The 22,851-nt window shown below is 48.3% G+C and overlaps 2 protein-coding genes across 2 annotated transcripts in view; one reads left to right on the top strand and one right to left on the bottom strand.

Annotated features, from left to right (window-relative positions):
- Positions 1 to 21,646, bottom strand: part of LOC122387973 (G-protein coupled receptor Mth2-like) — a 32,286-nt gene extending 10,640 nt beyond the window's left edge. The window contains exons 1-4 of the mRNA XM_043378690.1: positions 19,491 to 21,646; positions 18,828 to 19,143; positions 16,520 to 16,598; positions 8,886 to 9,073 (exon numbers count right to left, since the gene is read on the bottom strand). Of these exons, the coding sequence (XP_043234625.1) occupies positions 8,886 to 9,073; positions 16,520 to 16,598; positions 18,828 to 19,143; positions 19,491 to 21,014 (2,107 nt within the window). The 5' untranslated portion in view covers positions 21,015 to 21,646. The remainder of the gene's footprint in view (positions 1 to 8,885; positions 9,074 to 16,519; positions 16,599 to 18,827; positions 19,144 to 19,490) is intronic.
- On the top strand, positions 2,812 to 7,633 carry LOC122387974. Its single transcript, XM_043378691.1, has 2 exons — positions 2,812 to 3,470; positions 6,894 to 7,633. The coding sequence occupies exons 1-2, from the start codon at positions 2,839 to 2,841 to the stop codon at positions 7,468 to 7,470; spliced, it is 1,209 nt and encodes a 402-aa protein (XP_043234626.1). The 5' UTR covers positions 2,812 to 2,838; the 3' UTR covers positions 7,471 to 7,633.
- Positions 21,647 to 22,851: the final 1,205 nt, after the last annotated feature.

Genomic DNA, 22,851 nt, shown 5'->3' with positions numbered 1-22,851 from the left:
TTATACAGCTGGCAAGTGCTTGGTCGGGATGCATGAAAAATATAAAGTAAAAAATCAAATAAGCTGCTTATTCCCGACTTAGGAACATCTACGAACATAAATAAAGCGTGTCTTTGGAGTTTCATCACTTATCACGCTACAAACAGGAAACACCGCAACCTCAATTGGGGTAACACCGCCACGGGGTGGCGGTGTTCCCCAATAAGTGATCACAAGCAAAAATCGCCAGCGGTAAGAATGTACTACACGGTTCAAGCAAACTTATCTTACTGGACAAAGCCGATCAGTTATTTTTCGATGTAATCAAGTAAATCAAAATGAGTCTCTACTTAAAGACATTCAAAAGTGCTCCCAACTCATCGAATTTTTATAAGAGAATGTGCATTTTTCTTTAAATGCCCACATTGAGCTTCGATTACACTGAAACACCGGAACACAAATCAGAAGACGCTTGCCTGCGTGCGGTCAATAGGAAATAACGGATTTTTACACTTCACATTTCATACTTTCGCCGCCAGATGGGGTGGCGGTGTTTCCCACAGTGGCGGTGTTACCCCCGCTTCCCCTAGCTGCTTTTCTATCGTTCATCCACTGAAAATTTCAAGTTTCTGTGGTTTTTGGTTTCGGAGATATGACCTTGTTCTTCAGGTCATGTCATGACCCAAATGACGAATACCCAATATCTTGCGTTGGCTATGGGTCTTGTGAGCTTTTTACACCTTGATTTCGGGTTTTTGCCAGTCTTACCTCCAACCTATCATAGAGCATGTTGTTCGACGATGTACAGAGGTCAGGGTCATGGTCAAGGTCAACCTAGGTCATCTAAAGACATTGCGGTTTTAGGCAAGCTAAATTTACCTTTCAAGAAGTTTCTTTGACTGCATTTTTGGCAAAAGCTTCTCAGTTCATGACCTCATGTAAAAGAAAACCAATCGGTGCACACATCAGTATACACACAGACACACACAGACATACAAACACATATCATTGACCTTGACCATACTTGACCTGAAATGACCACAGCCAGCAAATACCTAGTCGGATAATGTGACAAAGAGCTGTTTGCTGGCTTGACACCATAATACGGCAGCGTCATTGGTATATGATGGGCACCGCACGTGATATTCCAACGGTGACCCCAAACAGCAACATTTTTTAGTTTGACCTGACCTGGAAGGTTAATGACTGACATAATGAGGTAAAATTGGGTACCATTGGATTCGTCTCTCCCCAACAAATCTGTTGGTCTTTATCACGAAGCTCTATCTTCAGCAGGAACGAAATGGCGCGGGGGTGGTGACAACGCCCCCTCCCCCTCCCCCATGTGCGTTTTAGGATGGGAGAATGACATGTGCGGGCGAGGGTTAAAAGATCTTACGGAAAGTATGTAGATGTAGATACTACCCAGTGGGCAAATTTGGTCTAGGCTGGTTTTACTCTGGCTAGCTCCGGCATTTGCTCCAGCTAAGGTACGGGCAGGATCTGGGGCTCTACTGGAGCTGACACACGATCCCAGAGCTTGTCCGCACCACAGATAGGCGTAAGCCGTATGTTACAGAGGTTCTTTTATCACACATGTCGCGTGCACATATGTTTTGTGATGATTATCGTATTGAGGTCGGGAAGACGAGAGAACGAGGGTGAAGAAAATATATAGAAAAATGAGAACGAGGCCATTAAGTTGTTTTAAGAAAGTTAAGCGAAGTTAAGATAAATAAAGCATTAAGTTACAAAGCTAAGCGTAACACAACGCGAGGAAATAACCATTAAGACTATCCGAACATTTGGTGCCGTGACCCGGATGAAGCAATGCCGGGAAAAAGACAGAGAAGTAAGAAGACCGGAGGTGAAGAAATGAACAATACCAGCAACACTTCTGTAAACCCTGAGGAATCAATGATGGAAGCCAGTGTGCCTCATAGTTTGTATAGGCGAAAGCAAAAGTTAGTGACGCAGATACGTAACGACGAGTGTGAATTACATGCTATGCTCATAGAGGGAAACGCATCAATCTCAGTCATACAAGCACTGATTGCCAAGCTGGGAGAGCTAACGACACAGTTGTTGGACATAGTAGAAACTATGCAAGATGAAGATAACTCAGAAGACGGCTCATCTGTGCGATCAGGACCTCTGTGGAAGAATTATGAAGCTCTAGAGAATGACATCGCTGATTCGGTCTCGCTAGCAAATAAATACATTCGCCAAAAGATATCAGAGAACACAGATCGTTCAGATTCGCACAGCTCCAGTGGTTCAGTGAAAGAAGTTGAGAAAGTAGAAGCGTGCACGATTCCTGGTTTGAAAAAGCCTGAGCTGCCAGTCTTCAGTGGGGATCAGATGCAGTTTAGTGACTGGTCGGAGATGTTTAATGCATTCGTCGACAGCGAGAAAATACCGGCTAAGTTCAAGATGATTTACATGAAAAACTATCTCGCGGGAGAGCCTCTGAGAATTGTAGAAAGGTACAGACCCACAGAAACGGGATATGCAAAGGCGAAAGAAGAGTTAGATAAGAAATACGGTGGAAAAATGTTCAAAATCCGAAACGAGCTTGATTCAATAAGACGCACGCGGCCGATTCAAGTGGATGAAACCAAGCGGCTAGAAGAATTCTCTGACAGAGTGACAAGTTTAGTGACAAACTTAAAGGAAAGTGGATGCGTGTCAGATCTCACAAACACGTCTGCATACTACTTACTTGTTGTAGAAAAGCTCCATCATTTCTACGTGAAGAACTACAACAGATGGCTAAGCACTGAGCACAGAGAAGACAACTTCGAGTCATTCGCCGAGTGGCTGGCGGATGAAGCGCTATTCGAGAAAAGAGCAAAGCAAATGACACAAACCACGAGCAGCATGCCAAACACTCGACATCAGCAAAGGAAGACATTCCGAGTGAAGACCCAGAATCAACATCAGCCAGCAGTGCGGCAGTCCTTCAGTCCGCCGTCAGATACAAACTGCATGGTTTGTCAAGCTGATCACGCCTTGGAGAGCTGTGCTGTTTTTCAGAGCTGGACAGTGGGCAAAAGATACGAGTTCTGTAAGCAGACAAGAATCTGTTTTAGATGTCTCGCCGGACAACATCGTGGAATAAGATGCCACCGGTTTCCTGGATGTCAGTTAGAGGGGTGTGGAGGAAGCCACCACACCTTACTGCATGCCAGTCTGCGACAAGATAAGCAACTGGAACAGAGAGGACGGCTGAAAGAGCAGCACCGACAGACGGAGAACACAAGTCAGAACCGTCAGACTACGAGCCATCTACCTCAGCAAGGTCAACTAGAACAGAGCGGACAGTTGAGCTGGTCACAATACCGCCAAGAAGGAGCTCACAGCAGTGGATGTCAGCCATCGCGCAACACGCCAAACACCACCAGCAGTAGCAGTAGCGGGAACACACAAAGCTCCGGAATAAGCTACAATACGGCAGCCTCCAGATCACCACCAGGAAAAGGAGCGACCGCATTCCAGACAGTTCCAGTGCGCGTGTACCACAACGGCCGTTCGGTTACCCTCAACGCGCTACTGGACCCATGTTCTGACGCATCATTCATCAGTAAAGCAGCTGCATCCGAGATCGAATTCAATGGAACGAGCCAAAAGTTTGAGCTTGGAACGGTGACCGGCACACAAGACGTCACTATGAAAGCAGGTTCTGTGAAGTTATCCAGCCTGCACAGCAGTTATGAAGCCGCTCTGAACGTGTTCGTCATACCCAGTTTAGACGGAGCATCTGTGGGCATAAACTGGAACGACGCTAAGAAGAAGTGGGCGCATCTGCGACACATCCAATTCCCAGAGATGTCAAGAAGTCGTGGGGTCGATCTGCTGATAGGAATCAGCGCCGATACGATGCCCCTCTTCGTGCCACTGGATACTGTTCTTGGCACGACCGGAGAGCCAGTGGCAGTGCTCACACCGCTCGGTTGGACAGCGTTCGGCTGTATCGAAAGAGCAGCTGAAAACACCAGTGAAGATGTGTCATGCCTGAAAAACATGTCAAACTTTGCAAAAACCCTGCGAACACATGTGAAGAAAAGAGTGTTTGAAGATGAGGTCCAGATCATGCAGTCAATGACTGACTTGGAACTGATGCAGGTGAAGTCAAGCGAAGAGCATCTTCTCTCACGTGAAGAACAGACTGCAGTTGAGAAGGTTAAGAAGTCTCTGAAGTACACGGGTAGTCGGTACGAAGCAGCAGTGCCATGGCGCAATGAAGAACCGTCACTCGAGAACAACTACGGCATGGCGATGAGTCGACTCGTGAATACAGAACGATCTCTTTTAAGGCGGTACGACGAAGATCTTCCAAAGAAGTACAATGATGTAATTGAACAGTACGTCCACAAAGGATATCTAACAGCAATCACAGACGAGGAGCACGGACAACTCGAAAGTAAAGTGTGGTATCTACCACACTTCCCAGTCGTTAGAAACGACAGATCGACGACGAAGGTCAGAGTCGTTTACGACGCAGCTGCCAAGTGTGGAGACATCAGCCTGAACTCACAACTGCTCCCCGGTCCATCTCTCTACAGTGACCTGACGGAGACACTCGTCGGATTTCGTCGACATCCAGTCGCCTTGATCGGAGACGTATCTGAAATGTTTCTCCAGGTGGAGCTAGCGCCGGAAGACAGACGATATCACAGAATACTCTGGAGAAACATGAGAACAGATGAAAACCCAACAATATATGAAGCAAATCGCTGGATATTCGGAAATGCTGCCGCTCCTTTTGTTGCTCAGTACGTGTTAAGGGAGCACGCTCTAAGACGGGCGGACGAATATCGACTTGGAGCTGAGGCCCTCACCAGCATGTTCTACATGGATGACTGCATTGCCTCCTATGAATCCAGCACAGTAGCCGCGGAGGCAAGAAGACAAGTAGCTAGGGTACTGCAAGAAGCTGGAATGAAGATAAGAAAGTGGATGTCAAACCGTGAAGAGGTGATGAGCACCATTCCTGAAGAAGACCGTGCGAATGAAGCTGAACATATCATTGAAGAAAGGAGTTCAGCCTCCACCAAAACGCTGGGCGTTGTCTGGTCGACAAAAGAAGACCGCTTGTCCGTCGATTCTTCAAGACAACGCTCGACTGAGATTCTCACCAAGAGAAGCTGCTTGAAGGAGATGGCAGCAGTCTTCGACCCTCTCTGCTTGTTCTCACCATTTGTAGTACGATCGAAGATGCTGTTCCAAGACACATGGGCCGCAGGCGTGGACTGGGATGATCCACTAACAGAAGACCTAGAAGGCAAGTGGAAAGAGTGGCTCTCTGAGCTCGGTGACCTCGGCAGTCTTTCAGTCCCAAGATGCCTGCATCCATATGAAGGAACACCAAAGCAAGAAATACACGTCTTTTGCGACGCATCAGAACAGGCTTACGCAGCAGCAATTTACGTAGTGTCTGAGTATGGTGGCGAGCGCTCCTCACATCTAGTTCTTTCACGTGCTAGAGTCACACCACGGGCAAAGCAGCACACCATTCCACGCTTGGAACTGATGGGGGCACTTCTCGGAGTACGTCTTGTGAAGAAAGTTTGTGAAGTCCTCAAGATACCAGTTGATGACGTTCACTTCTGGTCCGACTCCATGGACGTCTTGTGTTGGCTCCGAAATGAAGTTCGCCGCTTCCAAGCATTCGTGGCCCATCGTATCTCTGAGATCAGAGAGATGACCAAGCCTGACCAGTGGCAACACGTACCTGGTGTCGAAAACCCAGCCGACCTGCCAACGAGAGGTCTGACGATAGAGCAGCTGCGCGTCAATGAACTTTGGTGGCATGGGCCGGCCTACCTGTTGAAAGGAAAAGATCAGTGGCCTCTGAAGAAAGAGTTCAACAAAGAAGAGCATGATCAAACGGAGTTCAAGAAACAAGCACCTCAGAAAACAGTGCTGGCAACTTCTGTTCCAGACATGCCAGACGAATTCCGTCTTCGACCAGAGAACTTCTCTACATGGCGCAGACTAGTGCGTGTAACCGCTTGGGTGTGGCGATTCATCCAGGCGGTGAGGTGTAGAGTAGAACCAGCAAGTGAAGAACATGAAGTCCAAGAAGCTCAGAGAGTAGAGCTAGACCCAGACGAACTGCTGAGAGCCGAGAAGTTCTGGATACGTCAAGTACAAGAGGAGGCGTACGGTTCTGAAATCAAAGAACTACGAAGAGAGAGCGAAGTAACAGGGGAAATCTCAAGCAAGAAGTCACGTAAGCAGAGCTCGATCAAACAACTTACCCCTTTCCTGGATGAAGATGGAATTTTGCGAGTCGGAGGCCGGCTTCAGAAGTCTGAGTTGGCGTTTGATTCAAAGCATCCGGCTATCTTACCAAGGAGACATCACATCAGCAAGCTGATCATTCGACAGCACCATGAGGACGCAGACCATGCAATGGGGACGGAGCACACTCTGTCCGAAGTCAGACGTCACATCTGGATACCAGGAGCCCGTCAACTCATCAAGTCAGTGGTGAGAAACTGCATCGTCTGTCAAAAGGGCCACAAGAAACCGGAAGCACAGCTGATGGCTCCTAAGATCGGCAGTCAAGTTTGTCCATCGTTTCGAGCGTTTGACAAATGCGCAGTAGACTATGCAGGTCCATTCGAAACCAGACAAGGAAGAGGCAAGACACGACAGAAACGATACTTGTGCCTGTTCAGCTGTCTACAAACAAGAGCTGTTCATCTCGAGATGGCCTATGGGCTAGACACGGACAGCTTCATCAGAGCTCTCATGAGATTTGTATCCAGAAGAGGCAAACCGTCTGAGATCACATCCGATAACGGCAGGAACTTTGTCGGAGCCACGAAGGAACTGAAGTGCTTGGTAAGAAGCATTGACTCAAGCAAAGTGCAGGAAGAGCTGTCAAAGCATTGTATCAGGTGGCAATTCACCCCACCAGGAGCTCCCCACTTCAACGGCGCGTGCGAGGCAATGATCAAGTGCGCCAAGCGGGCTCTGAAAAGAACACTCGAGAGGGCCGATCTTACCGATGAGGAGCTTCAAACTGCCTTCTGTCGAGCCGAGGCACTGCTGAACACCAGACCAATCACAGTCGTCTCAGCTGACGCCAACGATGAGAAGCCACTGACGCCAGCAGACTTCATCTTGGGGACGGCTAGCATCGAGACCTCACCGGCATCACAGGATGACGCTACAACTCTTCGGCAGCGCTGGAAACGGCTCCAGCAACTATCCATAGAGTTTTGGAAGCGTTGGCTTCGAGAATATGTACCAGCTCTCCAGGCGAAGTCAAAGTGGTTGAAGCCTCAGACCGACTTGAAATCAGGCGATTTGGTCCTGGTGATCAACGCAAATACCCCGAGGAGTCAGTGGCCACTGGGGCGAATCGAGGAAGTGTTACCGGGGAAAGATGGCCACGTGCGTGTGGCTACAGTGAAACTGCACAATAAGGTCGTGACGAGACCAGTCGTGAAGCTGATTCACATCGATGTGCTCCAGTGAAGTAGTAGCCAGTAGTCAAAGTAGTGGAAATGTGAAAGTGATACCTCTATGTAGAATTGGTTGAATTCGTGTCAATTCAAAGTCGAGGGGGGTGTTACAGAGGTTCTTTTATCACACATGTCGCGTGCACATATGTTTTGTGATGATTATCGTATTGAGGTCGGGAAGACGAGAGAACGAGGGTGAAGAAAATATATAGAAAAATGAGAACGAGGCCATTAAGTTGTTTTAAGAAAGTTAAGCGAAGTTAAGATAAATAAAGCATTAAGTTACAAAGCTAAGCGTAACACAACGCGAGGAAATAACCATTAAGACTATCCGAACACCGTATCAGCCTGCCCTACCTCAACCTTACTTCAGCCACAGTAAGCCAGAGCAGCTACGAGGCGGCCGGACTTGGCCGTGAGATGCCGGACTTGAGTTGTGGCAGGGAGCCGGAATTTTGCCAGACTTGGCGATCCGAAACTATACCAACTCGGGAGCGCTACAAGAAGGCTGGCTAACCGGAATAGAGCCATATCGACTCAAACCCCGGCTCTGACAGCGTTCCCTTTACACCGGCCCAACTCTGGCATGTCGGAGATGCCGGGGCAAAACGAACGTGAGCCCAACCAAATTGCTGGCTGGGTAGATACTGCATAATGCAAAAATTTCCATCCACAATTATATCCAAAAACAAAGGACACCTGAAAGCAATACAGCTACGACTAGAGTTTATGAGCGGATTCAGAAAGGTAAGTTACAGGTTACGCACGCTGCGGGCCCTCGGAGCATACTCATAAAAAATGCTTCAAATAAAAAACTCGTCGATTTCTGTTACCTTCCTAACTGCTTTGAAAGTTTAAGCAAACATTTTCTTTCCAACAGCATGCCGGGTTTACTTTTCGAACCTGAAAACGTTAACTGACAAAATGCTAAAAATTGAAACGCAATAGGGGTGCTCGTAAACCTCCATCACCGCGTCCCCAGATCTGCTGGCACTGAATTCGGATAGATTTAGATATGATTTAGCATTTAGATATGGATGATTATTTATCGTCTTAAAATTTTCCATTTATTATTCTATTGACCAAGTAAGTAAGTACACCGTACACAGCTTACAACTGACTTATTGTAAAAAAAGTGCGGTAACCAGGAAAACGCAGATATCTGGCACTGTGCGCATGGCAATCGTGACAGAACTATCACTTCTGGCACTCAATGTGTATCAAGGGTGTGATAAAGGGCTCACAATAAGGAAATCTAGCATTCACCGTTACAAATTATGTAATTATAACAAACGGCGCCACATCTCATTTTTAATCATGACTAAAGAATTTCAGAAGGTAAATGTACTGCGCATTATTGAACGCAAGGCCCTAAAAACAATGGACTGATGCTGGGCCCATAAAAGAAATTGTCCGATTTCGTCTCACCTGGAAACCAGCAGCTCTGCTCTCCTAGCCGCGGCCTGATGAAGTTTTCGGGCGGCACCAGCCAGTCGGGCGCGTATTGCATGGTGATCACCACGGCTGTGAGCACCAGCGGGCAGCACCAGCAGTACAGCGAGTACTTGACGAAGCGGCCCGTCTGACTTCTGTTCGGAGCCGCCGAGCGGATCCGGCTGGCGACAGGGAGACGGCCAATCAGTGAGATAGGCATAGAACCGATGGACATTGTTCAAGAGGACGGGTAAAATCGGGAGGACGACTTTTTGATATTGCTTTTATATAACGTTTGTAAATAATCAGACATGATTGAGTTTTATTCACGATCGATGGCAACACAAGTCAAATTCCTAAAACCAAATATCAATCAACCAAATAAGTTCAGCATATGAATTATAACATGTCTGTGCGTGCGTGCGTGCGTAATCCGTCATGACTTATGTGTCTTATTGCGCCTGAAAGGCGCCGCGTATCGGCGTGAAATTTGGCATGCCAAATCTGTGGGCGTGGGCGGCCTTTGTATTCAAATTTGGGCGTGATCGGGCCAGGGGTGCGCCGTCAGCACGCGCTCGCGTGCGCCATAGGGTTAACACGGGAAACGGTCAAATCGAAGATCGGGCGAAAACCGGCCTGCGGCGCCCACTTCCCGGGCCCAAAACTCGGCGACAGATTGCCGTAGCGAGAAGCGGTTTACACCACTGGATAGAGGAGAGATGGAACTAGCGTATTGATATGGTTTCATAGTATAGCACGCGCCACGTGCAAGACAGCACCCCCAGTTGCGTAAAAATGACCGATTTCGTGCATTGTGACGGGAAAATCGATGCCGCTGGGAAACGGCTTGACGGAATGAAATCGGTGTTGTATCATTTTGCAGGCAAATGTACGTGTAATCAGAGGATAGCAGATAAAAAGTGATGATCCGTACCATTTCTTTAATAATGAAAAATTAATTTGAAATTTGGCGGTTCATTTATGGTTTTAGGAATTTAACTTGTGTTGCCATCGATCGTGAATAAAACTCAATTGCTTTTATAATTATTATCGTGTTTTTGTTAGAAGGTACGTTTTTTCTGCACCTAGCAATGAACTTTTCCAAGTTTCTTACGTTCCAAACGCAGGGCCAATTTTAATTTTTAATTAAACTATCGCCTAATGCTGACAGCCAGGTTGATCGGAATGAACATGGCCATTGGCCAAAGGTAAATATAGCCAAAGGTAATACGATCTTCATGCTCAAAGTATTTTTTCATAGGTGCGGGAACCAGGGGGCAGTGGGGGTAGTTAGCTCGCCCGCCCCCCCCCCCCCCCAACTCTGGGGCCGTGGGGGCGGTTCCCCATAACTTTGAGACGGAATACCGGACGCTTTATGCAAATGTTTTATTTTTTGTTGAAGAAGTCAAGGGATGAAAAATAAGTGGCCTAAAACCGGTGAGGAAACTACTATGTATTTCAGACCCCGTGAGACCCTGTTTTTCGGCGATAATTTCTTCAGTTTTTGTCTAATTGGCTTGAAATTTTGACATTAGACATTTCAGCTCAAGCGCCGATTTTCATCAATATGGTCTCTTAACAAAATGTAAATATTTAGAGCACTTGTCATTGGCTCGTAATGCTAATTAGATTTTGCACCCGGATAGAGGCTCGTTCGCTACCGCAGCGGATTGGATGGGAGCGCTGGCCAATCACGTTGCGCCGGGCCCAACTAAGCTCCGCCCACTGGCCGTGACCGCGCTGGGTCTATGCAGGTTCAGTCGGCGACAGCACTGCGGGGAGGTCGCACGGGGGCCGTGCACTGGAAACATACATGGAATCGACAGGAAGTGCCTGAGCGAAAGCTTGCTCTTCATTTGGGGGAGTTGGTAACCGCTTCTCTCTTTTTGGTACATCAACACCGATCCCGCTCAGAATATGAAGAATAATCAAAATGAGGATATTAACCTCCCCAGAACCAACATTAAATAGAGAGCTGAGTCATGCACTATCTGAATATCTGAATGAATGCACATTCTGGCGCCTACCTCATGGTCAGGTCGTGCCACTATTCTGTCACCTATGACTTATGACGTCATGCGAAGCCTCTGCACTACTCGAAAATATCGATATGGTTGGCTGCGTCAATTGCTGTTTCTGAAGACGCTTTTATACCTAACTATGCAGAAAAAAACAGAGCAGGATTATTAGTCGCGAGCACTTCCGATTGCCTCAGACATCGCTCCACGAGCTGTGTTCGTTATTCGGGAAGCGTTGAGAAGGGAGCAGAAATGTAATGTGCGATTTATTGCGCATGGTAGAAATGTGACATCAGAATAAGGGAAACAAGCGCATAGGCTAATAAGGAAATCGCGTCTTTTTGTGAAACTAAAGTAACATTTCAAGCTCTCCAATAGTGAGGCAGTAGAGTACTTGCTTACAGGTATCTTAATTATTTGCAGTTCAACACGAAAGCCTGGGGTCAAGTCAGTCCGGTGACCTCAATCTAGCCAATTATAAAATGGGCTAGTTCTGAAGGTGTTCAATCACATGAATCCATTTCAAGCATACGCATAAGCATAATATATTTCATATTTTAACCACACTTCTTAAATGCTAGCCCTGAACTTAGTATTAAAGTAGATATATCTTTATTGATTGACAAGGTGCAGGTTAATTTGCGATAAATGCAATACCGAAGGCTAGTGCGCTAATAACGAGCGCTAGTTTCTGCTGTATCGTTATTACTGCAACGGCAACCGTAAGGCAGCCACGTCCAATGCGAGCCGCCCCGGTCCGGCATACGGCCTTGGGCGCGGCGGCTACTGCCCCGTCGGCTCCACGCATCCGACTGACCGGCCAAGGTCACCGCTCCGTCCGCCGGGAGGGCGGAGCTTAATGGTCACGTGCCTGTGACGTCACGCCTACGTACGGATAGCCTCTACTCCACTGACGGATTTACGGAGCTGATTTTAACATTACGAGGCAACGACAAGTACCCTAACAATTGATATTTTGTTAAGAGACCATATTAGCGAAAATTGGCGCTTGAGCTGAAATGTGCTTTGCGAAAATTTGAAGCCAATTGGATAAATATTAAATAAATTATCGCCGAAAAACAGGGTCTCATAGGGTCTGAAATGCATAGTAGATTTGCGGGTACCCTAGGTTGATCTATATTATAGTGTGTCGGGTGTCCCCCCAGTCTGAAAGCAGTTCCCGCGCCCCGATTTTTTTTTTTTACTTTGTTTTTGTCAATGCCATAATCATTTTTACACCAAGCATAAACGTAGAACATATTCCCAGCTTAAAAATGTAAGTGTTTCATTTTTTATTCCCAATTACCAACATTCAAGTTCCCAGAAGTTACCGAAGGGAATTGCCGCATGCCTCACTCGCAATCAGCCACGATCGGAAACAGAAGGTGACCGATCAGCTGCAGTTGTGGGGGCGTTACAGATGGGGCTCGGCGAGGGATTCCAATCGCAGCTCGCTGATAGACGGACTGATGAGCATCGAATCGAATATGGCTAATGGTTTAGTGCAGCGAGAGAATAAACGTTTTATGCATATAAACTCGATAAACAGATCCATCCGAAACTCAAGCTATCACTATAAAAATGGCTATAAGTTCTCGCGCGAAGTGTTTTCCTTGTTTCCTTCTTTGCACGCTATCCATGTATGATTTCCCAATTATTTCATGCCCTCTTGCATCGAAATGGAACTCCTCCAGCTCTCTTTGTCCGTCGCATGTTACATTCTGTGGCCACTCAGTGCCAGCATAGCAGAATGACAGTCCGTCACGCGACTACCCCGGAGTGACGGAGCATGGCAGAATGCCGGTCCATCCCGCGACTAATGGCGTGTCACTAATGATCTGTCATATGTGTTCCTGACCCTACTCTCTGCCTCCCGTCCTCTCCCCTGTCCTCCCGTCCTCTTCCCTGTCACTGGTAGGATGGCATCCCAGAAAGGGGCCCATGCACGGGTGGAGAATGTTTGAAAAAGTTACCCCGGCCGGCGACCGAAAGTCAGAAAGACAATGATGCTCAAATATTTGTCAACGGTTATCAACAAACCCCTATTCTGTGGCATAGAATAATGGATGCCTGCCGCTTGTACGTTTTTAGGGAAAACTGCTGTACGCAGGTGCGGAAGATTTCGTAATTGTAACAACAATTTTGCAACACGACTTAAAATTTCGGACGCATGTCACCTAGTGCTATAGGTCAGGTCATTAGGTCAAATTTGCTGGATGACCGTGCTAAAAATGCAATCATGCCCTTTGCAAAACTTATTCCGTGGAAGTTGCAACCTTTCCCACACAAAACAAAATGTCAAATTTGACCGTTTTGACCCTCTTGGCTCTTATTGAACATTGATTTGAGCTCGCACCTGAAATATTATTCGCGACCGAGGCTTAAACGAGTAATCGAATGTTTTGTTTGCAGTGTTTAACCCGCGCCCTACTGGGAGGGGGGTGTTTGAACACCCCCCCCCTTGTGGTTTTTCGCGAATATCTCAAAAAACGGCGGCGCGGAGCGCCGCCGTTTTTGGTACACCTTATCATACATCAATTCTACACATGTTGTGAAAATGTCAGACCAAGGTCATTCAAGGTCAGGTCACCAGGTCACTTGAAGTGACCTCACCTCATAAAAAGTTTCAATGTCTGTCATAGCTACACCGAGTGACCGATCGCTTTGAAACTTTTAGCGATTGTCAAGAGCAATAGCATGTACAAAATGTATATCTCAGAATTTCGATATCGATGACCTAAGGTCAGGTCAATTTTGCGACCTCCCATTATAAGTCAATGGGAGAAAATTGAAATGCGCCTCTTTTGGACAAAAGACATTATAAACAATCCCAAACACCGAATTACAAGTGGTTTAGATACACTGAACATGAAAATGGTGTCCGTGACCCTTGTTTATGCCCTGAGGTCATCTTGGGTCATAAATGGTATCTAACAGTTTTTCGCAAATAACTTTTGATAGAGGCATGCTAGAGCGATGAAAACGCCTTAGATGTGTTCAGCTCGACGATACGGATCGACTGATATGCAACATGACCCTTGCCGGTCAGGTCATGACCTTGACCTGAGGTCAAATTTTCAAGTTGACCTTTCAAGGTCAAGTTATAGTTCATTCGATGCGTCTTGACAAGAGGAACACGATGCCGGTAAAAGTAAGCTCGTACAGGGCTTGGGTCAAAAGTTATTGCAGAAAAACTGTTTCCGAAAAAATCGGCTATTTTTGCAGTTTTTGCCCCCTGCAGGCAAAACCGTTGACGTTAGGTCAAATCTGAGAGAATTACTCAGAAAGGGCGTTAATAGGGCTATCGAATGCGCTTTTCCGTGGCGCTGTAGCTCTATTGGTTCCCGAGTTATGCGTTGGCTTCTTGGAAATTTTCGACATTCGACCTGGAAATCGGCGAAATTTTGCCTTCAATGACCTTTGGTGACCTGACCTTTGACCTGACCAAAAAATTGACCGAAGTGATTTCGTCATTATTTTTGACGCTCTTTCGAACGCCGCCTTCCGCGTATCGCTACGTGGCCCAGGAGCCGAGTTACAAGGGGGGGGGGGGTGTTCAAACACCCCCCCCCCCCCAGCAGGGCGTGGAAATCCAGGACCCCCAGCCGGGCGCGAGTTAACCTCCGTTATGTTCATGAACTGTGAGAAAAGTTGTCGGAGAACGCTAAAATCAGAGAAATTTGGCTTTTGATGATCTATGGTGATTTTATTATTGAGCTTGCCTAAAACATGACCAGATTTCTCTGATCACGTTTGTCGCTCTTTCAAACGTCGTTCCGCTTCTCGCCTCGTAGCCCAGTAGCCGAGTTAGAAGGAGCGTGAAAAGCCCACCTCTCGACTCAACGTGTTACGATAGGGCCACCACCCTGGCGCGGGTCAAGTTGGGGGAGCCTTGAGCCCCAGCAGCTCGTCCTTCCATCTCACTGATATTACCCTCGTCCTGTCTTGTGATGTTATTACAGTGCCATCTTACGATAACGGCCCTTAAATATGATTTACTTCTGTTTGATGAAACATGTCGGGCTCCGCGATGAAAAGACTTAAAAACATAAGCTCCAAAATGAAAGTAAAGTAAATTTTCAAGAACTTTTCAAGGTAGATAAAAATAATGAGAGACACTTTTATAGATGGCAGTTTTTTTCGTATGGAGACTGGAGACAGCTTTTAGGATTTACAAAAGTGGAAAAAGTTACCCCGGCCGCGCCGGGGTCGGCTGAAAGTTACCCCGGCCACGGCCGGGGTGGCCGGGGCAGGTTCTCCACCCATGGGCCCATGGGTGGTCTGGGGAGGGGGGGGGAGTGGCAGTTTGCCAAAGACGGAGTATCGAAGATGTGGTGGTGTCTAAAGAAAAGACTGTTCGTCTGTCGAGCTGGGACAGTTTTGATTTCGATCACTGAAGGAATGCTAGTTTGGGCTCATGGCGATGATGTCATTTATGGGATTATGGTCAAGGATAAAGCTAACGATCAACGGTAATGAAGCATTTCGAACAAAACCAGTATTTTCGGAGGATGCTGGAAATCGACCTATTCATTGCAACTTACACCAAACTGAAAACAAAGTGATGCAAATAAATAATTCGAAGGTGCAATCAGCTGGTGCAGCGTTATAGGCTCTGACCATTACACTGACCACTTACACTGACCAGTAATTAAAACGACTCAAAACAACAATTAACTGAAAGCAGTGCGACATATATTCACACACATTTTAAATTCAGGCCCTAAGCTAGGAGACATCAGGCCAGTGAACCCGGCTCATACGTCATAACAACTTTGACTATCAAACACAAAGTAGTTATATTTAGAGGATGAGCACCAACGGAAGCCGATTTATATTCCTAAGTAGGCTTACTTGACGGAATTCACCGTATGTTGGACTCTTCTTTCGTGACAGAGAATCCTAGCAAAATTGGCACCATACACGAAGGCCATTTGCGAGGCAAATTAATTGCAAATACACTAGACCTAAAGTAAGGGCTGTATAGGGCAACCATCACCATTTACCCATCTGATGTGCCAGCCCTGTCCGTCCTCTTTCTCTGTCATTCTTCTGTCTGTTCGTCCGTCCGTCCGTCCGTCCGTCCGTCCGTCCGTCCGTCCGTCCCTCCGTCCGTCCGTCCGTCTGTCTGTCTGTCTGTCTGTCTGTCTGTCTGTCTGTCTGTCTGTCTGTCTGTCTGTCTGTCTGTCTGTCTGTCTGTCTGTCTGTCTGTCTGTCTGTCTGTCTGTCTGTCTGTCTGTCTGTCTGTCTGTCTGTCTGTCTGTCTGTCTGTCTGTCTGTCTGTCTGTCTGTCTGTCTGTCTGTCTGTCTGTCTGTCTGTCTGTCTGTCTGTCTGTCTGTCTGTCTGTCTATCTGTCTGTCTGTCTGTCTGTCTGTCTGTCTGTCTGTCTGTCTGTCTGTCTGTCTGTCTGTCTGTCTGTCTGTCTGTCTGTCTGTCTGTCTGTCTGTCTGTCTGTCTGTCTGTCTGTCTGTCTGTCTGTCTGTCTGTCTGTCTGTCTGTCTGTCTGTCTGTCTGTCTGTCTGTCTGTCTGTCTCCGCTGGAGCTCAAACACGACACCTTCAATAAAATAGCCACAGCTAATGACTGGGCAGGTGTAGAGGAAAACTCACCTGAACGTGAGCCAGATGTCGAAACTCATGGCGTTCAGCCAGAAACACGCCGCGAGGAATGAAAAGTACATCACCAGCGCTGAAAGGTAAGGAAACTCAGGTAAGAGACGCACACACATTCGGTAACAATTTAACATAGATGTCAATTAAAAATCACGCTATCATTAGAAAGCTAAATCAATGGTTCATAGAATAGTATTTGTAGCGATCGAAGGCCCGTTTACCGTATACCTACATAACCGACAATGGTTGTGATTTGTCACGTGAATATATGGTTATCATGTCGCACGTCTTCGCTAGCCCTGGTACATAAAGTACCAAATGTAGGTATTTACAGCTAATATTAGCGTAAGAGGCTTTCGTCGTATCTTTGGAAAAGCCATGTGTCGGAATGTCCTACATATAATCATAGCGCCATTTCAACAGCGACAAACGGATATCATGCCCATCAAAATTACATCCGAAGATATAGGCAACACTCTGCAAAAGTAGAGAATGTCCACATCCATCCCTGTCATAGCATAGGACACAGTATTTGTAAGGTAGCTACCGACCTACTACAGACTCCTGCTAGTCTCAGTTACGCCCCTGTTTTGCATCAATCGTGACGCAGCAGTTTCGCGTCTCACGACCTCCAGCATTGGCCCACTCACGTAGACAAACAGAATTCTGGCTCTAACTGAGCTCACACCGGGAAAACCGTGGCCCCACAGAACCGTGGCCCCACGTGGGGCCACCGACCGACCGCCAACCCCCACGTATTCCCCCTCACTTGACCTACCCCCTCCCCCTCCCCCCCCCCCGGTGAACGATCAGTGAGCGCGCAGCATTGACCGGGCCTAGGCACCTTTCACGACGAACTATTGCAACACACTGGTAAGGTTACGGCGACGAGAAGTGACGGAGAGACTGCGAAATTCAGCGCGTCGCACCGCGCTCATGTTCGGGACTGGGGAGTGTTGGCGGGCCTTGAAGGCTGTGACACCAATCTTTGGAGTGAGGAGTGTTGAGCATAGAAGGGCGCCGGAGGCTGCGACATCACATCGATGACACGAATTTGAGCTCATGACCACAGCGTAAGCTGAAAAATGATGATGATAATAATAACTATCAACTATGGAATGGACGCATCAATTTTGCAAGGACAGATAATTCTAATCGTCATTTTTCCATCACGAAATGTTTGTTCCCTCACACACAAAAAAACATCTCAAGGTAAGAAACGTTAAAATCGTTCTGTACAATTCGAAAGAACTGACATACGATGTTAGACTTGAACAGGAGATAGTTCTGATGCTCTATACACACCATCTAAATACGGGAAATTCACCAGACTTTACTGCTATATCCACATATAATCTAACCACGCACCGGGCCAGACCAGAGATTCTCCTGTTTCGTTGTCATTGTTCGCCACCGCAGCATTGCAGTTTTTTGCCGTTCCCACATAAATATGCATACCGTCAGGCAGCTGATGTGTTTAATGTCTCAACATTGCAACAATACCACGGACAGTCCCCATTCGCCAGGCACGCGATCAAACACTATTTACCGTTTGGTCGCCGCTGGCGCGGCTGCACGCAACAGCGAAACATTCCAGTAGGTACCAACCCACCGGCCCTATGCCACAGTGCGATTCCCCGGTCCGATATACCTACCTAAAGTGGTGACTGCGATAATGCGATTCGCCGAAATCCACAGCGGTTTACATTGTGGAACGCGACTGACATCAGGACTAATCGGTGGCTTTTTGCAAGGAATTGCCCCGCGAAATTTCCGACTCGGCTAACGATTTGAACGCGGGGCTTAATAAAATAACTTTCGTAACGCTTCGATCTGTTTTGCTGTGAGTGTGCTCGGTTAGGTCTATCGGTCAACATCGACTCAACGTTCCTGCGGTGAGCATAGAGATCTTAAATATTATATCTCTATGGCGGTGAGAGGATAAGGCCGAAACACTGGGCCGATGCCGCCTGGCCCTTGACTGACACATGGCCTCAGCTCAGCAACTTCAAGGTGGCCCAATATCATACTGCAGTTCCGTCTGATGACTGATCCCTAACCTCGGCCTGCATGTGACTTACACACCATACCCTTGTAAGGTGATCTCGATGAACTTGTGACCTGTCCAGTGTGAGCTTGTCTGACCTGTGACCTCAAAAGTAGGCTCCGAACTGACCTGTGACCTGTAAACATTCCCTGTTGACCTCCACTGACCTGTGATCTGTTGTGTAGGATATGGTAGAGTGTGACCTCGACTGCGCGACCTCGAGTGACCTTGTGGTCCCTCCATGTGACCTGGACTGACCTGTGACCTGGCAGGCGGCCATGCTCGAGTAGACGACCTCCACCTGCGCAGCCAGGTTACAGCCGTAGGCGGCCAGCAGCGCGGCCACGTGCGAGAGCAGGCACCGGCCGTGCAGGTTGCGCAGCTCTGGCACGGCGCAGTAGACGAGCAGCGTGGCCAGCAGGAACAGAGCCGAGACCAGCAGCAGCGCGCGGTACAGGTGCGTGGCCGCCGAGACGCGCGCGCCGGCCGCCGAGCCCGACGACTCGCCGAAACACACGATCGCCGCGTGATAGTCGATTAGGACGCCCGGCTTTTGCGGGTGCTCGTACTCCACCTACGGGAAATGAGGTCTTGATCAAAACGTGGAATATTTAGATATGCAAATGAAATCAGAGACAAAAACAGTTCTCAAATAGGAATAATATTCCCATTCAAGTGAATAAAAAAGACGATGATCGTACGTATAGCCAACAAAGAAACGGCATGGACAATGGACATTGGTTGAATGAATGAATGAATGAATGAATGAATGAATGAATGAATGAATGAATGAATGAATGAATGAATGAATGAATGAATGAACGAATGCATTTACGTTTAGTGTCATATGGAGCCGTTATATCCATGTGAAACTGGGTATCGTCTGATATCTAGCCTGAAGATCCAGTGCGAACCGTTCACCTGATCGACACAGAAGTCCTCCAGCGGGATGGTGGCCTCCTGGCGCGGCACCCACAGGCGGCCGTCCTCCTTCAGGAAGAACTGGTCGTCGTCCGTGTAGGCCGGCTCCAGGGCGAACACCTTGCGGAAGGAGCCGTCGTCGGCCCGGCACGGCGGGTTGCCGGCCACGGTCAGGAAGTCGGTGACGTTGCTGGCCTGCTGCCAGAAGCCGGGTCGCCATGGCTGCTCGCCCGTCTGCGGCACACATAGCTGGTCGTGCCAGCGCACCTTGAGGCCGCGCGGACAGCACTTGCGCAGGCAGCGGCGCCGCGCACAGGCCGGCCACAGCGTGTGCTCGTCGAGCAGCGAGCTGCGCTCCTGCAGCGAGAGGGTGCAGACGCGCGCCGCCCGGCCGGCCCGCAGCGGCGTCGGCGGTCCGCCCTCCTCCGGCGGCCGCTCCGGCCGCGAGAGCAGCCGGTCGGCGCAGAACGAGAGCGGCGCCAGCAGCGCGTCGGCGCGCCGCATGTACAGGTGGCCCGTGGTGAGCAGCTCGAACCGCTCCCCGGCCGTCGAGTCCAGCCAGAAGTGCTGGCCGGCGCAGCTGACGTTACCGGAGACCAGCGCCGAGCGCGCGCTGGGCGCCACGCGCCGGCCCAAGCGGCCGTTGAGCAGCAGCGGCCGCCAGCGCTGGTCGGCCGGCACCGGCTGGCAGGTGGGCGGCTGGCCATCGGTCTGTCGGACCAGCACCTCCTCGGGCGGACAGCACTTGGTGATGGTGGCCGTCTCGCCCCAGCGCAGGGTCGGCAGGTTCGGCGGCAGCCTGTCCTCGTCCTCTTCCTCTCCTTCCACTTTCTCTTCCGCATGTTCCTGTTCCTCTGTATACGTCCCTTCTTGCTCTCCCTGTTGCTGGTCTTGCGACACTCCATCTCCGTCTTGGTATTGAAGTTGGTCTTGCCGCTGATGATTCTCCTGCGGAGGAGCTTCACTTGTTAGCTCACCCTCACCAGAAGACTGCTGCTCTTCGTTTTCGGGTGGCATTTGTCTCTGCTGCCGTTTCATGCCTGTCTCCTGTGGAAGCTGTCCCTCTTGGTGTGCCTCATCTTGTGACGATGTCATACCTGGCTGTGGCTCGGTCTCTGCCCGCACCTCTTCATGCTCCGCCTCACGCACATCCTCTTCATGCCGTTTCCCCTGATGTTCCTCCACTCCTTTTTCTTGCAGCGACTGATCACTTACGTCCGTTTCCAGACGTTGTTTTTCTGGTTTATACAAGGAAGACCTGCCATCCGGTTCTTCGTGCGGCTGTTGTGCCTCCATCCCTGAGTCCATCTCAGACTTCTGAGAACCCAGCTGTGTTTCTACGGCATGTGACCCTCCCGAGGCTAGCTCTGGATGCTGTACAGGTTGTTTTCTCGGCAAAGTCGCCGACGTTGGATGGTGTTCCTCCTCTTCGAGCTGCGGACTGCTGAAGACTGAGTTCAGGAGAAGCAAAAGTATCAGCCACCAAATAACGATTTTCATTATATTGTTCGGCTTTGCGAACATTTTTTGTTCGTTTGTTTGTTAAACGTTCATGTAGATATTAAGCAATATACACTTCTCGATGAAAAACGTTTATCTGCTACAATCGGCTATCACTTGCACACCATCATATGAGGATGTTTCTTGGCTCACTTTAGCCCACAATAATCTTGTAGTTTATAACAAGTTTGTCCTCACGAATCGCCAAGAGAAGCGTCAGCCGTCTATCGGTGGCTGTTTCATCAGAGCACTTATGTCACATCTCACATGTCGTGCTGCATACGTTTCTCGATTGTTTACCACTGACAGGGTACCTTGAAGTCTAAACGAATCTTGGGATATATGTCACCATGCAATTAAGTCATGAATGACAGCTAGCGGTAGCATTACAATCGGTCTATTATGATTCAATGAATGAATACCGAGGTCCAATAACAATGAAACTCAGTGTGAATGAGATCACTTTACCGAATAATACATCCACACAACACAACGCTAGTCGCTACGTCAGCGTTTGTCTCACACCAGTCCCGCGTTTTGCGTTGGCTTTCACTCGCGACACCGCTTCGCACTCGCTCCCCCTCTCTCCGCTCCTCTCACGCTCTCTCCAACGCGCGTGTGTCCCGCCCCCTCGACGTCCAGTGACAGACTGTCATGCTGCCGTGCCGACTGACCGCCTCCCTAATCCCCCTCCCCTCCCCAAATGCCCGGCCCGTCACCAGACAGGCACAGAGGATACCCATGGCGACGACCAGGGCGCCGCACAGTGGTGGAACCGTGAAGCTGTAGTAAGCCTGCTCAACCACACAGGCTGAAGTCACTTTAGGTAACGTTATGAGCAGACTGGTTTTTGATTCACCTTTTTTGGATCGATTCAATCATTGATTCATTTGATTTTTGTTTGATTCAATCACCGTTTGATTCCTTCAAAAAATTTGGTGAATCGATTCCTTTTGATTCAGAGAATAACAAAAAAAAAACACAATAAAAGGGATGATTCACGTTTAATTCAGCCATTTTTTATTGATTCTTTTTTGATTCAATTAAAAAATAAAATATACAAAATATCAGGAATAGTATTGTAGGTATTTGTTGTGTTCTTTTTGTTGTCATGTAATGGCAATGGTGTTAATATTTGTTGATAATGAACTATGTTCGTTCACTTCAATTTTTTAAGTTCATGAATCATTAATTTTTTTTTATTCAATCAACCCTAATTCCCAACACTGGCGGATCCTGGGGGGGGTCCACGGGGTCATGACCCCCCCCAAAAGGTCTGAGAGGGTCATTTGACCCCCCCCAAAAGCCGAAGACCTAAATGCGCTATAGACGCCGTCTTGCATGCTCAAAATCACCTGTCAAACACTTCTGAGCTAATACCTTTGTTTTTCTGGATCGTGTTGCGTGAAAAGGCGTATTGAAGACCAGAATCTTACTCGTTTTTGTCTCAACCGTGCGAGCACCAGGGGATGATCCAGGAAAACTCCAAGGGGATGGTCATGAATTTAATTCGTGGTGCCCCTACCTATACGCAAAATTAAAAACTCAACGGATTTCGGTCACTTAATTTTGGTGATGTCCTATTTTCATTTTTTATTTTGTTTGTTTTATTTTTAGTGCCCCTGGGCCCTGGCAGGTCAAAATCACGTCTGAGGCGAAAGAAATTCACGGGAATCCCAAAAATCACGTCAGGACATTCAGGGCCCTCTGACCAGCCTGACAGCTAGGGCCCTTCTTACTTCCTGGGGCCTCCAGTGAATGACCGCTAGTGTCTGTGTCTGACCGCTAGGGCCCCTCTGACTCCTCAGTAGGTAGGAGGCCCTCTGTAGAGGAGGTCCTCTGTAGAAAGGAGGCCCTCAGT

Source organism: Amphibalanus amphitrite, unplaced genomic scaffold, assembly GCF_019059575.1.
Source record: "Amphibalanus amphitrite isolate SeventyFive unplaced genomic scaffold, NRLGWU_Aamphi_draft 000304F_arrow, whole genome shotgun sequence".
Classification (NCBI taxonomy): Eukaryota; Metazoa; Arthropoda; class Thecostraca; order Balanomorpha; family Balanidae; genus Amphibalanus; species Amphibalanus amphitrite.
The sequence above is the reverse complement of the archived record's forward strand: the minus strand, read 5'-3'. Positions and strand labels throughout refer to the sequence as shown.

Excerpts from the sequence above, each read along its gene's own strand:
- LOC122387974 (XM_043378691.1), top strand. The coding sequence starts at position 2,839 with ATGACACAAACCACGAGCAGCATGCCAAACACTCGACATCAGCAAAGG. Across the intron at positions 3,471-6,893 it reads CCAGGAAAAGGAGCGACCGC|ATTCACCCCACCAGGAGCTC; the intron begins ATTCCAGACAGT and ends TATCAGGTGGCA.